General features: G+C 43.0%; 1 protein-coding gene across 6 annotated transcripts in view; it reads left to right on the top strand.

The window, feature by feature from the left end:
- Window positions 1-10535, top strand: part of pcdh7b (protocadherin 7b) — a 92835-nt gene extending 82300 nt beyond the window's left edge. For 2 of the 6 annotated variants that reach the window (XM_077544107.1, XM_077544106.1), the window contains exons 3-4: window positions 6687-6705; window positions 8282-8420. In XM_077544107.1, the coding sequence (XP_077400233.1) occupies window positions 6687-6703 (17 nt within the window). In that variant the 3' untranslated portion in view covers window positions 6704-6705; window positions 8282-8420. Of the gene's footprint in view, window positions 1-6686; window positions 6706-8281 lie in introns of all 6 variants that reach the window. The other 4 variants (XM_077544102.1, XM_077544101.1, XM_077544103.1 and 1 more) reach the window with 3 other exon arrangements.
- Window positions 10536-12740: the final 2205 nt, after the last annotated feature.

Below are 12740 nucleotides of genomic sequence, written 5' to 3'. Positions count from 1 at the left end.
ATTGCTCCGGGACTTTGATTGTAAGGGAGGGAAAAGGCTCAAATTTGGCCCGGTGTGTTTTGCATGCCAAGGCAGCTTGATTAAAGTTTGATGCACCCCATTTTAAATGGACAGTGCCACGCAATCTCTTGAGGAGTCCAGAGAACTAGCCCAGGTTAGCTACACAATTACACTAAAGCGGAAAAGTAAAGTGTCAGGCTTTCCCTTGAGCATCTGCAGTCCGGTTTTGAACCGTCTCCACGTCGGCGGCAGAGATTCGGAGACAACTGTTTGACTTGCAGGTGCTCATGAAGGGACCCATTTGCTTGGTCGTCAGATCAATGAGAATAAATATTTCCCACAACCCACAAGCGTTGGAATAAAAGACGAGAAAAAAAAAAGAGACAGAGGAAAAGAAGAAAAATCAATTGGTCAAGAGCTTTGCTAAAAAGGGGATATTGTGGGCTATGGGGGATAAATAATGGAGCAAGCTTTCTGCGCTTCCTAGGAAGAGGAGGAAAGCCATACGTGACATGATTCATGTCATATTATTTCTATTAGTTCACATATAAATAAGGTGTGAATAGAAACATCATTATAGACACTTTTGAACAGTTACATGCTCAACAATGTCAATTTAAAATAATCTTTTTACGTATCTAGCTGTCCAGAGCTTACCCACCTATTATATGAACCTCTTTTTTTCAATTGTATTACTCGATCCACTTTTTGTTGTTTCAATAGAGGATCCACTCAGTTTAAACTGAATGGTTTTGTCAGTGGGAATTGGCCCGGGGAAAGAGACGAAGAGGGCGAGAAAAAAAAAATAATCGCTGGGTGGCTGCCGCTTTGATCTCACCGACAGGCGGTGTGAAAAATACATTTCAGAAAGGATATTCGCCCGTGATGGGCCCACCAGAGTGACAAATTGGGACCCCAGTGCTTTAAATAATACACTGTGTATGGCTCTGGCGTCAGTTTGATATTGCCTCGATAACCTGCCTGGTGAGCCAGCGTTTATGGATTCAATGAAGAATATATTCAGAAGAAGAAGCAAAAAGTATTCACACTGCACTTATGCAAAAAAAGAATGTGGTAAAAGTAGAGGTACTAAGCAAACTCCTTTAAGTTAAATAGCGCAATTTTGATAGCTAGTTAGGTTGGGTCAGGATTTTTTCTTATTTAATTAAGACCTCAACCACAGTTGACAGAAGTACCAGCAGACCAGCACAGTGATCTAGTGGTAGAATGTCGACCCTGAGACTGGGAGGTTGTGGGTTCAATCCCTCGTCGGGTCATACCAAAGACTATAAAAAAAAAAAAGGACCCATTGCCGCCTTGCTTGACATTCAGCATTAAGGGTTGGAATTGGGGGGGTTAGATCACCAAATGATTCCTGAGCACGGCCCCTGCTGCTGCTCACCGTTCCATCAGGGGATGGGCCTGGGTGTGACAATCAGTGGTAGTTTAAGTAAGAAATACTCATGTCCCAGCGCTGATATTCAGGTACCACAAGAACAGAACTGAGAAATAAAAGGTACCAGCACGGACAAAAGGCAGACATTGTTAAAAAAAAAACCCCACAAAGCCAGATTATAACAGACGACCCTCTACCTCTCGTCTCCGGCGGATTGAAAAATTGAGTTGATTCAAAGTTACACAGCAAGTCTCAAAGACAGCGAGTGAACAGCGAAGGTGACAGCGCTGCAGGAAATCTAATGCAGCATTCCTGGAGGGGACAAACTGTGCCCTATCTATCCATAATCCAGGACACCTTGGCGTTATCAGGCTGTATCGCTCAGCGAGCTAGAAAGCCTGGATAATGTTTTTTAGGCTCTTGAGAAATCAAAGATCCCGATTTCCACAGAGTGCAATTTTTAGAATAGGACCGGTGTACGCTGATGTTTGACAGCTTTTCAAACAAGACTGCAAATTAAATGATGAGCAGATGACTTTGGAAGTACCACGGGAAGCCTTTCGCGTTCTTTCCCGGAAGCCTTCGTTCGGCGGAAGGTTTGAAACAACAAGGGCACTCTGGTCAGGCTCAAGGATACATTAAAGATGAACCTATTTGCTGACTGACACATCCTTTTAGCGCTTTGATCAGCGTGAAGTCGACTGATGCGGTTTATTTTCAACGTTCTCCCGTTGGCGTCAGTCCTTGAGGGAGCCCGTGTGATCATTTTTTGGGTTACCTGGGGCAAGTGTCATCGCATTACAATATCTGAACAGACGAGCCTTTTGAGCTCAACTAAGATGCGTGGTAAACAGAAGAGAACCAAGAGAGATTTTTAAGCTCCAAAACAATTTTGGGGGTGGAGCACAAAAGTTTATCGGCACCTCTGCGCCATATGCCAGGATGGTGGTTTACAGCGTCGTTATAAAGAATTCATGTCTTTATGAATGTAACTCATCACACAGCACTCATCATTGCTTCTTAGTTATAGTTGCATGTTTCACACAATGCAAAACTTGTTTATGTTAACCATGTCAGATGTCACACATCAAAGATCACGTTTTTTCATGACTCATAATCATTGATTTAGCTTCTACCGGATGACTTTCTAAAAGCACAATTGGTCTTTCGAGTTCATTTTCAAGTTCATTTTCAAGGGATGGTTTAATGGACATTATAGTTTGACAAATAACCATTTGCCACCGTAAAAGTGGCTATTGTGCAAAAGGGAACCTGGGCGAGGGTGATAAGACCAACAGGGAAAGAGAAGCAATGACATTTTCTTTTCTGAAGACAGCAGTTTTGGGGTCTAATATGCACAAACACACACACACACACACACCTCAAAGCCCTACCATTTTCTAAACACGTACCGCCGCTTCATGCATATTGTGTTTGTCTTCTCAAATGAAAGTAGGTCTTATTGTCTGTGGCTGGCAAAAGGAAACAAACTGCACTCGCATCACAAGGTTCATTTGACAATTTTAAAGAATGCCGGTGAGCCTGTGCTAATCTCATATGAGTCTCGATGTATACGCATACCGACAATCAGGCCAAATATGAGCATTTACCGTCCCTCGGCCCTCTGACTCCTCTGAAGCAATCACAAATCCACATCTTCGTAACCAACAAGGTAACAGTTAGACTATCACTATGTCCTTTGAATTCTTCTTCAGTGGATTTTTGGGCCATGTGGCACCATGCTGCCTCTCACAGGTCAGTCTTAGTAGTACAACAGCCATCTTTCCACAAATGCGTAATTTCAGAAATTACCATTAAAACGTTAATTCGGTATGGATGTGCCCCTGCTCCTGCCGGGGAGTATGACTGCTTTCCAGCAGTAAATTGGCAGTAGACACAACTACGCACCAAATTCCCGCACCAACGTTAACACTGTCAATTATTGCCGTTGCTCGGGGTGCGCCTTCAAAAAGGTCACCACTCCCCAAGACTCGCTTTTTTGTTCACGTCTCCCCGCAGCGCCGTTGCGTTCCCGCCGCCTGTCTGCCGTCACTCCTTTAATTGTCTGGCAAATGTCTCGACGTTGGGGGGAAGACAAATTTCGCTCTTTTTATGTGGATTGTCTGAACCCGTTGTCATGTCATTATTAATTTAGTACCCATTTTTTCCCCCCTTTCTCCTCTCTTCTCTCAGGAACCTCCCACAACGTATTCTTACCCCTTGGCCATTCTTTCTTCTTCTTCTTTTTGCCGGCCCCGTTTCCCAGGCTTCCTTTGCACCCTAGAGCTGCCTCGTGTTGCGTATTTTCCCGCCGCCAACGCATGCCCGCCTGTCTCATCTTTGATGATGCGGGCCTTCTGTCATTGGGGAGACACGCCTCGGCTATGAGTTGCCAACATCCATCTAATTTACCGTCAGGGCTCTATACCGGCTACTTTCATTTTTAGAACAATTTTAGCTGTATTAAACTCCACAAGGGTGGGATTTTTTTTGTGGGTAATTTGGAAGTGAGAATGTGAAGCGAGGGGCAAAGAAGGCGGTTTATGCGAACCACTGCCTCTCTCCGTCGCTCGTCACTTCCTATCACAAGTGGCGCACTCTCTCGATTTGTGGCAGTTGGTTTTTGCAGTATAAATATTTCACTCCGCTCTCTCGGCGGCTTGAAGTAATCTGTGCGACACGCGGCAATGTACACTGTCATCTTTCCACTGATTGTGCCGCCGCGCCAAATAGATCCATCTGAGCACAAGACCTTTGATGAGGGGTTCGAGGCAATCGTCATTTTCCATTTCCCAAGCTTTGTTCTCTACAAGTCCTCTTCTCGTGCGATTTCCACTCAACTCAGTCCGTTATTACTCTTTGCCCTCAGATCCAAAACGTGGAGGCGTGTAAATTACATTTGGAGGTTAAAGCATTTATAAGGTTTCTCGGGAATTGGGCGGAGTTGTAGTAAATCTAATTATCTGGCCCAAAAGACAGGACTTTGTTGTACAGTGAGGAGTTCACCGTTATTCACACGTTAACCTATTTATTTTTTCCCCCTGTGAAATCTAATCAAGAGTGTTTTTTTGAAAAGCTCTAAATGCCACCAATGCCCAGTCTTACATAGTAGTACAGTTATCGGTGTTAGGGAAGTACACAACTTACTGTAGAGAAAGTGATACTCGGGTCTTTCTAGCTTTTAAAATGAACAATTGCTTTTCCCCACGATTAATGAGAGTTTACTAGAAATCTCTAAAATTATCAGGACTGTTGTTTTCATAAAGCGAAACCTCAAAGTGTCTACTATGAGTAAACTGATTGATAAGATCATGTATGAGAACACATTCACGAACACGCCAGGATTTATTTGACGCAGAGTGCGATCTCTTGTCAAAGTCAGACCTCCTCTGTCCCAGATCCTTCCCTCCTCGAATCTCGTCTCCGCAACTCTCCTTTTTCTGCCGCTCTCTTTTGGCAGCGTGTTTGGCCTATGACGGCCCAGAGGCAGCCATGCTGTCTTCTCTGCTCAATCTGCTGCTTCGCCTCTACCAGGCCCTGACCCCGCTACAGTCGGAGCATTGTCACTCTCCTTTAATTCTCCTTCTCGCTGTCCTCGCAGTGTCGCCCTCTGTTTCTTGTGTACCCTTAACTGACGGACGGCCGACTGCGACAAAAGACACTCAGCGCGAGCGAAGGTTTCTGCAGTCATATTAATTCCATTGTCTGCATTTTTTTTTTTGCTCCGGTGCAAACAGAAGAAGGCACAAATGATCACTCAATGATATACACCAATCCGTCTTCTATCCACCATTGCAACTCTTCCTGTTTTCTGACCTGAAGGAGGGCAAATGGGCTGTATTGTAGGTCATTATGAATTTACCGCCTCCCCCTCGGCTGAAAGCACTTCTCCCCCGGGCAGTAGAGATAGTCTCTGGCTAGCAAATATGGCCTGCGCCTTAGGGGTAAAACCTGCAAAAGAAGGGCCTTCCTTTGCTTGGCTTTTGAGTGGAGCAGTGAGGCTTGTGACCCCGCTCGCCTTGTGTGGTACAGCACTTAATTGTGCATGTGACAAAAGAGCACTTTCTGCAAAGTGAGTCCTCACAGGGCTTTTCTTTGATATTGTTTGCCATGTCCTGATTATTGAAAGCAGTCCTGATGGAAACAACCCATTTCAAATTCTAACTCGGTATGGGTGGGGCCGCAGTGTACCAAGTTATACGGTTGTTACAGTTATAAATAGGCGGCACGGTGGAGACTGGTTAGCACGTCCGCCTCCCAGTGCAGAGGACGTGAGATCGAGTCCGGGCTTCGGCCTTCCTGGGTGGAGTTTGCATGTTCTCCCCGTGCTTGCGTGGGTTTTCTCCGGCTGCTCCGGTTTCCTCCCACATTCCAAAGACATGCATGGCAGGTTGATTGGACACTCCAAATTGTCCATAGGTGTGATTGTGAGTATGGTTGTTCGTCTCTGTGTGCCCTGCAATTGGCTGGCAACCAGTTCAGGGTGTACCCCGCCTACGGCCCGAAGCCAGCTGGGATAGGCTCCAGCAAACCCCCGCGACCCTTGTGAGGACAAGCGGTTAGGAAAATGGATGGATGGATGGATGGATAGTTATAAATAGCACAGAGGCGTAAGAACACATTACATACATAGCTTTTGATTGTTTCATATTCAAGGTTTAGTAGTTTATAATTAGCAGACTGAATGTCGGACCTAGCATCAAAATAACTTACTTTAGTTGTCTAAGGAGTCAATCAGATGAGCAATCAATTTCACCCTGATTTAGATTTGCATTGTGGGTTGTCTGGCGGCTCGGTTGTGGGTTTAAATGGAGCAGGAAAATCAGTGTCCGTTTGTCTCCGTGATGGCCGTCTTTGAAGCCGGGAGAAGTGTCGGTCGGGGATGTCACGCAACCATCCATCATCACATCGCATTACATCTCTCAATTTTGTCGACTTCTCTCGTCTTGACTTTCGCTCACGTGGCTTCTTAAAAAACACCTCGCGTCGGATCGGCTAATGATAAAAGTGATTCCATTTTTGTGGTAAGTGAAAGTGATTCCCAGAGGGTTAGTCTCCATGTTGACTAGCAATGCTTGGTCAAGCCTTGACTCAAATTCTACTGGAAAGGGATTATGAGCAACAGAATGGCACTGGAGAAATGTCTTCTGTCCCCCCCCCCCCCCCCCACCGCGATCTAAGTCATGTATCTTCTGCATAGCTTGGACATCCACTCCTGCTTTAAAAATGCAGTACTTTCTATGTGACAAACAGAACAAGTGATTTTTGTTCTGTATGCTTTCTTTTACAGGAGAAAAAGAGCATTAAAAGTAAGCCACGATACCAACTCTTGTTTTGGGCAAAGGCATGCTTGGCTTGGTTTGCACTCCCCGTCGCTGCTTGATTTTGATTTCCCATGCATCCTTTCATGACCAAACTACATCAAACATCTTCAAAAAAAAAAAAGAAAAACACATCCATCTATTACTTGTCCACTCGGCCAGCGATGCATCACCGACGACAACCTTCCCCGCTTTGTTGTTTTTGTTGTCAGTGACACTGGGAAGTCTTTTAAACCATCTCACAATATAATAGTTAATCTTGATGCCAACGCTAAGCCAGGTAATTGGTTAAAACCCTAATTAGTGGATTAAAGAGAACACCGGAACGCTTGAGCCACACAAATCTGCAAAGCTACTTAGATCAAGACGTGATTGCCAGCTGTCAATCACCAGATAAGGAAGGAGGGCGCCGGTCTCTCAAAAACACCCTCGCACACGTACAACAAGACTGGGCCCACGTAAATAAAAGTCAAATTGATGTCTTCGGTTGTTCATTGTTCCTCCCCGCCGCCTCAGCACAAACACGTTTTTGAAGCATGACATGATTTCAAACCCTTATTCACGCCACCGTTCTTTAGTTGGAGGCTGCTGTCCTAGCCGGCGGAGTTGTCTCGTTTTTCATTGTTGTTTTGTTTCACTTGCTGTGGTGGCATGCATGAAAACAAAACGTTTGCTTTTATTTATGCCAGCTTAGCGCCGCAAGCAGAATAAATTAAAGAAGCCAGTTCCAACCTACACTGATTACGTTTACCATAGCGGTTAGTCGGGGCTGCATTATTTTATTCATTTATTTCTTTTTAAGTTGACAATGTGGTGAAAGGCTAGCCGACTAGTTCCTGATGACATGATTATTTTTTTTTCCAATAATTACAAAAAAAAAGGATGAGGCAATGCTTTACATTAACTAGCAGCAACTTGGCCCAAAAGAGGGAAACTGATCCTCGTTCTTAACCACAGTAGCGGGTTCTGGATGTAATTTATTAAGTTACACATGCTGGAATAGAAGTCAAATAAAATCAGGAAATAGACTAATTTCATTCAGCGCACTTACCTCTTAGTGCAAATGGTTGTTAATGCCAATAAATGTCAAATAGACATCAAGCGCTAAATGCCTTAATGAACAAATCAACTAGTACAATAGTACTCAAACTTTACACAGCTAGTACCACTTCATGAGAGAGCGATTTTATTTTTACTAATTTAATATTATTGTAAGCTATTGTAAATTAAAATAAGAAAATTTATTGAAATGATTCAATTGAAATGTGCATAAAAATTAAGTTGAACATTTTTACCTAAATTGGGGAAAAAAAAAACAGTTTGAAAGATTAAATGAACATACACTTTAAAGTTAAATACAACTGAACTGTAATTAACGGGTGTGCTGTAACATTAAGCACAGTTTAGTACCACAGACATCAAGGCAGATTCTCACATCTGCATTCATACTGTCAACACAGTCAAGTGTTAGATATTTACACGTACCCATTCATCATTGAATATCCAACGCCGGTGCAAACCAACAAATCATCTTCACGCCGTTCTGTTCTTTCTCCTCCCGCAGACACACGGCCTTTGCCTGACGTAGCCATGACCGGCAAGTGCACCCGGGAATGCGACGAGTACGGCCACTCGGACTCCTGCTGGATGCCTGTCCGCACGTCGCCCGAGCGGCGGCCATCCAAGTCCACCACCACCCCCCAACAACCAAAGCTTTCCACTTTCATGAGCGGCAACAGCAGCAGCAGCAGCAGCAGCAACAGCAGCAGCAGCCAAGAGCAGCCCGGCAGCCAAGAGACCCTCGCCATGGCCGCCATGGCCAACGGAGACCCTGCCGCCGGCCACATGCTGGGAGACCGCAATCGCAACCTACTTAGTAAGAAGATGGCTTCTTCCTCCTCCTATGAGGCCTTCGGCTCGCCGTCTTACGGCGAGCCTCCGTACAGCTCGCCCGGAGGCGGAGAGGAGACGCTGGGCCATCCCACCGAGGAGATCCCAATGGCACCCACTGGGGAGTACAAGCCCACCTCCTGTGGTACTCTGACCCGACGGGAGGTTTACCTGTAAGCTGACGTGACTTTTGGGTCAGAAATATGCAGGAAGGAGAACGCTACTAAAGCTTACGGCTCTAGTTATTTTTGCCGCCCCTTTGCACCGAATGAGGTCGGACTCCAAAGACTTTAACAACAAAAACGTAAAGACGGTGGCCTTTTTTTTTTTTTTTTTTTTTTTCGTTTTATTTTTTAAAGCGCTACTGCTTGGATGTCAATCTGGCGAGTTGGGCTCTTGCAACACGGTCTGCTGCCTGATAGTCCACCTGTAGAATAACCAACTTATTTTACACACAGACGTGACGGTTCAGTATGCATGCATCCACATCCATCACCACATTGAGACTCTTGCTAAAAATAAAATAAAGGAAAAAAAAAAAAAATCAACTTTTTGTAAAAGAGCAGTACAACTTGCTCCAAAATGTACCCGGATTTGACTGATGTATTCTTTTGGAACTGTTTGCGTGCAACAGTATACTTGATTATCGGTCGCAATCATTTGGAGCATCCATGGACTCGAGGCCAAACAAAAGGAGATGTTGGCAAAGACTAAGCTTTAATACGCGCTGCATCTCTTCTGCCAAGACTCTGGTGATGTCACCGTCATGGCGGCACGGTGACATGAAAAATTGTACAGCAACACTTGGGACTACGTTTCTCCCCCGCCCCCCCCTCCTCTCTACGCTTCTTGTTTATGATTGGTGAGGCCGAGCCCCCTCGCGAAGCGGAACATCTGGGCTGCAGACTGCTGCACCGTTGCCGTTGTCGCGCGGCGAGCCCGGTTCATGAATTTAACGAGGCAGATATATTCCTGGTAAGCAAGTGAGCGCAGATTAAAATGAATAATAGAAAAGCGCCGTGTGTACGGGCCAGATGCGCACATGTATAGACTACACTGTAGGTAATAAAACGATAGGTTCATGATGGTGTGCTGGTGTGAAAACATTGTCCTAAAAAAAAAAAACAAAAAAAAAAAAAAAAACGGTTTTCATCGTGAGAGACTGAGCAATAAATATTAATGTAAACATTTACCATCAATCATCCAATTATTTTTTTTTTTTAACATACTGATTTTCTCAAGCTTTCAAAAGGTAACGCACATGCAATGATCCTACTAAGCACTAGATGTCGCTCTCGGGAGTCCGCGGCATCTTTTGAGCATGAATGTAAGAATCAGCTCAAGCAAACGGAAAACAATCAAAAATCGGATAATTGACTTTACGTTTTGTGCCAGACACTGAACTTAAAACATTCCACATGGTGTTTTTGGATTGTCAATTGAATGAGGAATCTGAAATGCGCTGGATTATTATTTTTTTTTTTTGTTTGGTATTTAAGCGAAGCCAATGGGATTGAATGGAGTTGCAATTTCTGCATTCTGGCTCTCTCTAGTCTGTAAGTACTACTCGTCGTCGGAAAGACAGTGCTCCTATACTTAGCAATTGTATACATGAATATTTACTTTTTTACTGCACGCTTTATGGAACTTACTTCGCTTAATCAGAAGAAGAAGAAAAAAAGTATAAAACAAAATGTACAAAAAATACCCCTGTAACATTGGATTCCACCTTGTTGCTTGCTTACTTTATAACTAATGAAACATTAGCCATGTAGTACAACTTAGTACATTGATTTCTCTTTTGGGTATTTCATCACACAAACCACTAAATTCTCCCTAGTGTTTTAACAATTGATTTCATTTTCATCACTTTGTTAACGACAGCTGAAATTGTAGAGATGATCATAAAATTGTACTCTGTATTTGAACTTTTTTTTTCCTCCTCCTTTTTTTGGTGCCACTTTGTATATCTTCAGTGCTTCTGAACAAAGACAAAAAAATATATATAGAGTGAATGCAAAATTGCAATTGTGCCTTTTTATACCAATCGGTATGATTCAATGTTGGCTTGGGACGGACTGGGGACGGACTGGGGACGGACTGGGGACACATTTCCATGCGTGTTGTGGAAGGCTTCCCGGAGGATTCGCCAGTCAGATGTCAGTGAGCCGAATAAGAATTTGGGCTTAAATCTCATGTTGAAATATCCATTCCTAGTTTAATGCAATATGAATGATTTCAGGTGCGTTCCAAAAGTTGCTTGTTGGTAGTGATCATTAACGATGTAATGGGTAATTTGTCACGCTCCGCTGATGTGCACGCGCTCGCTTGGGATTTTATCGGCCACTTTCATCCAAAAATTGTAGTCGTCGGTCCACTTGATTGAGAATGAGATCATTAAAATTCTCATTCGCATCCCTCGTATTTGTTTATGCTGCGTACGATAAATTGACAAGCGAGTGTGTAAGACATCAAAAGTTTTTTGCATGAAACAAGCTCTAGGATTGACTATAGAGGCATAGAATGGTAAAGTGGTAGATCGGGGACAAAAAAAAAAATTTGCTTGGAGACTTTCACCTGCTCATAGTTGAGGGGGTGGGGCTACAGATGATGATTCCACTCCACCGCTGCCTGAGGTGCGTGCTCAGCCCGAACCCTCGAGTATCCGCGACGTGTAACCAGATTTGTAATATTAACCATTGCTATTTGTCCTGCGACTTGGATGTTGATATAGAAATCGAGGAAAACCTGACTTCTCATCGTTAAATATGAGTCACTATGCACGCAGCTTAGCTGAACATGGCAACGTGTATTGAACGCAAGTCCACTTCTATTTATGAGATATTTTATGTAAGTTAATTTGCTTTTGTACAGGTTTGTGTAAATAAATCGCTTGTCATTTTTGTCCCTGCAAAAATTAAAATATAACATGGTAAATCTTCGCCGCTTCCTTGCCTCTGTCCATTTTGATTCAGGTGCATCCAGCATTGGTAATTACCAACACCATATTTTACGTTGTTTTTTTTTGTTATTGCAAGCACACAATAATGTAAAAGCTCTTTAATGCAAAATATATTTTTCTTTATGCTAAAACACACATTATGGGAGACTCAATGTGCTGGAATTTGTATCAATTATTGAAAGTTTGAGAAGCCTACCAAAAGTCACTCATAAGCGCCAGCATGAAACGTTTGGGAATACAAAAGTAGTATCCAACACAAAACTGAACAGAATACATTTGATACACGCAGACCCAGTGAAGCTTTCCAAACCTAAGAGGAAAAAATTGTTAATGATAATTTTTAATCATGTGGCTTGTAAAGACACTGCTTCTAAGAAATCTGTTGTAGATATGCAAATGCCGCTCATTTTCCTGTCTTGTGAAGTATTGTGAATCGCAGGAATAAACAGCGGGTAGCATATTTTTAAGTAGAGAAGTGAGGGGGAATTAAGACAAATTAGAATTAATTTGAATGTTATTAATGTCCGGGCAATGAACACAAATGTTTTGTTTTTTTTAATGAATAAAACAGTGACTGACTGAATCAGATAAACACAATTAAAGCGCAGAAATAGCTAGTGGCAAGCATATGTAATATAACAACTGCAAATGATGCAGTTGATGATTATAATAATAATAATAATAATAACAGCAACAACAATAATAATAATAATAATTCCACAAATCTGGACTGCCCAACTGTAATCACACTTTTCAACTAAGGGTTACCCAGAGATGAAAGAGCCAAAAACTATTAACAGGTACAGAGACCTCAAATAAATAAAAATGTATAAATGTTGCAATGAGCAAATAAGACTAACATTTTGCCATTTAATTCTACTAAAAAAAACCTACACAGCATTGTATCTGTGCTGAATCCCTTTATTAGACTGCACATTATTGTATCTGACGCGAACATGTGTTCATACATAAACAAATAGACATGCTTCACACTGTGCAACTATTGATCCCTCTGTGATCTTTTCAACCAACCACATGCGGCCACCGAATTTGCAAACCAACCTTACACCGCAGGTGACACTTTGCTCGTGAATAATTCATTAACAGGTATTTGCATGAGGTACATGGAGACCGGCCTCAACCCGAAACCTCCGCGTGGGAGACGTTGGCG

This window comes from Vanacampus margaritifer, chromosome 15 (genome assembly GCF_051991255.1).
Source record: "Vanacampus margaritifer isolate UIUO_Vmar chromosome 15, RoL_Vmar_1.0, whole genome shotgun sequence".
NCBI lineage: Eukaryota > Metazoa > Chordata > Actinopteri > Syngnathiformes > Syngnathidae > Vanacampus > Vanacampus margaritifer.
Note: the sequence above shows the minus strand (reverse complement) of the source record. Positions and strands in the feature narration are given on the sequence as shown.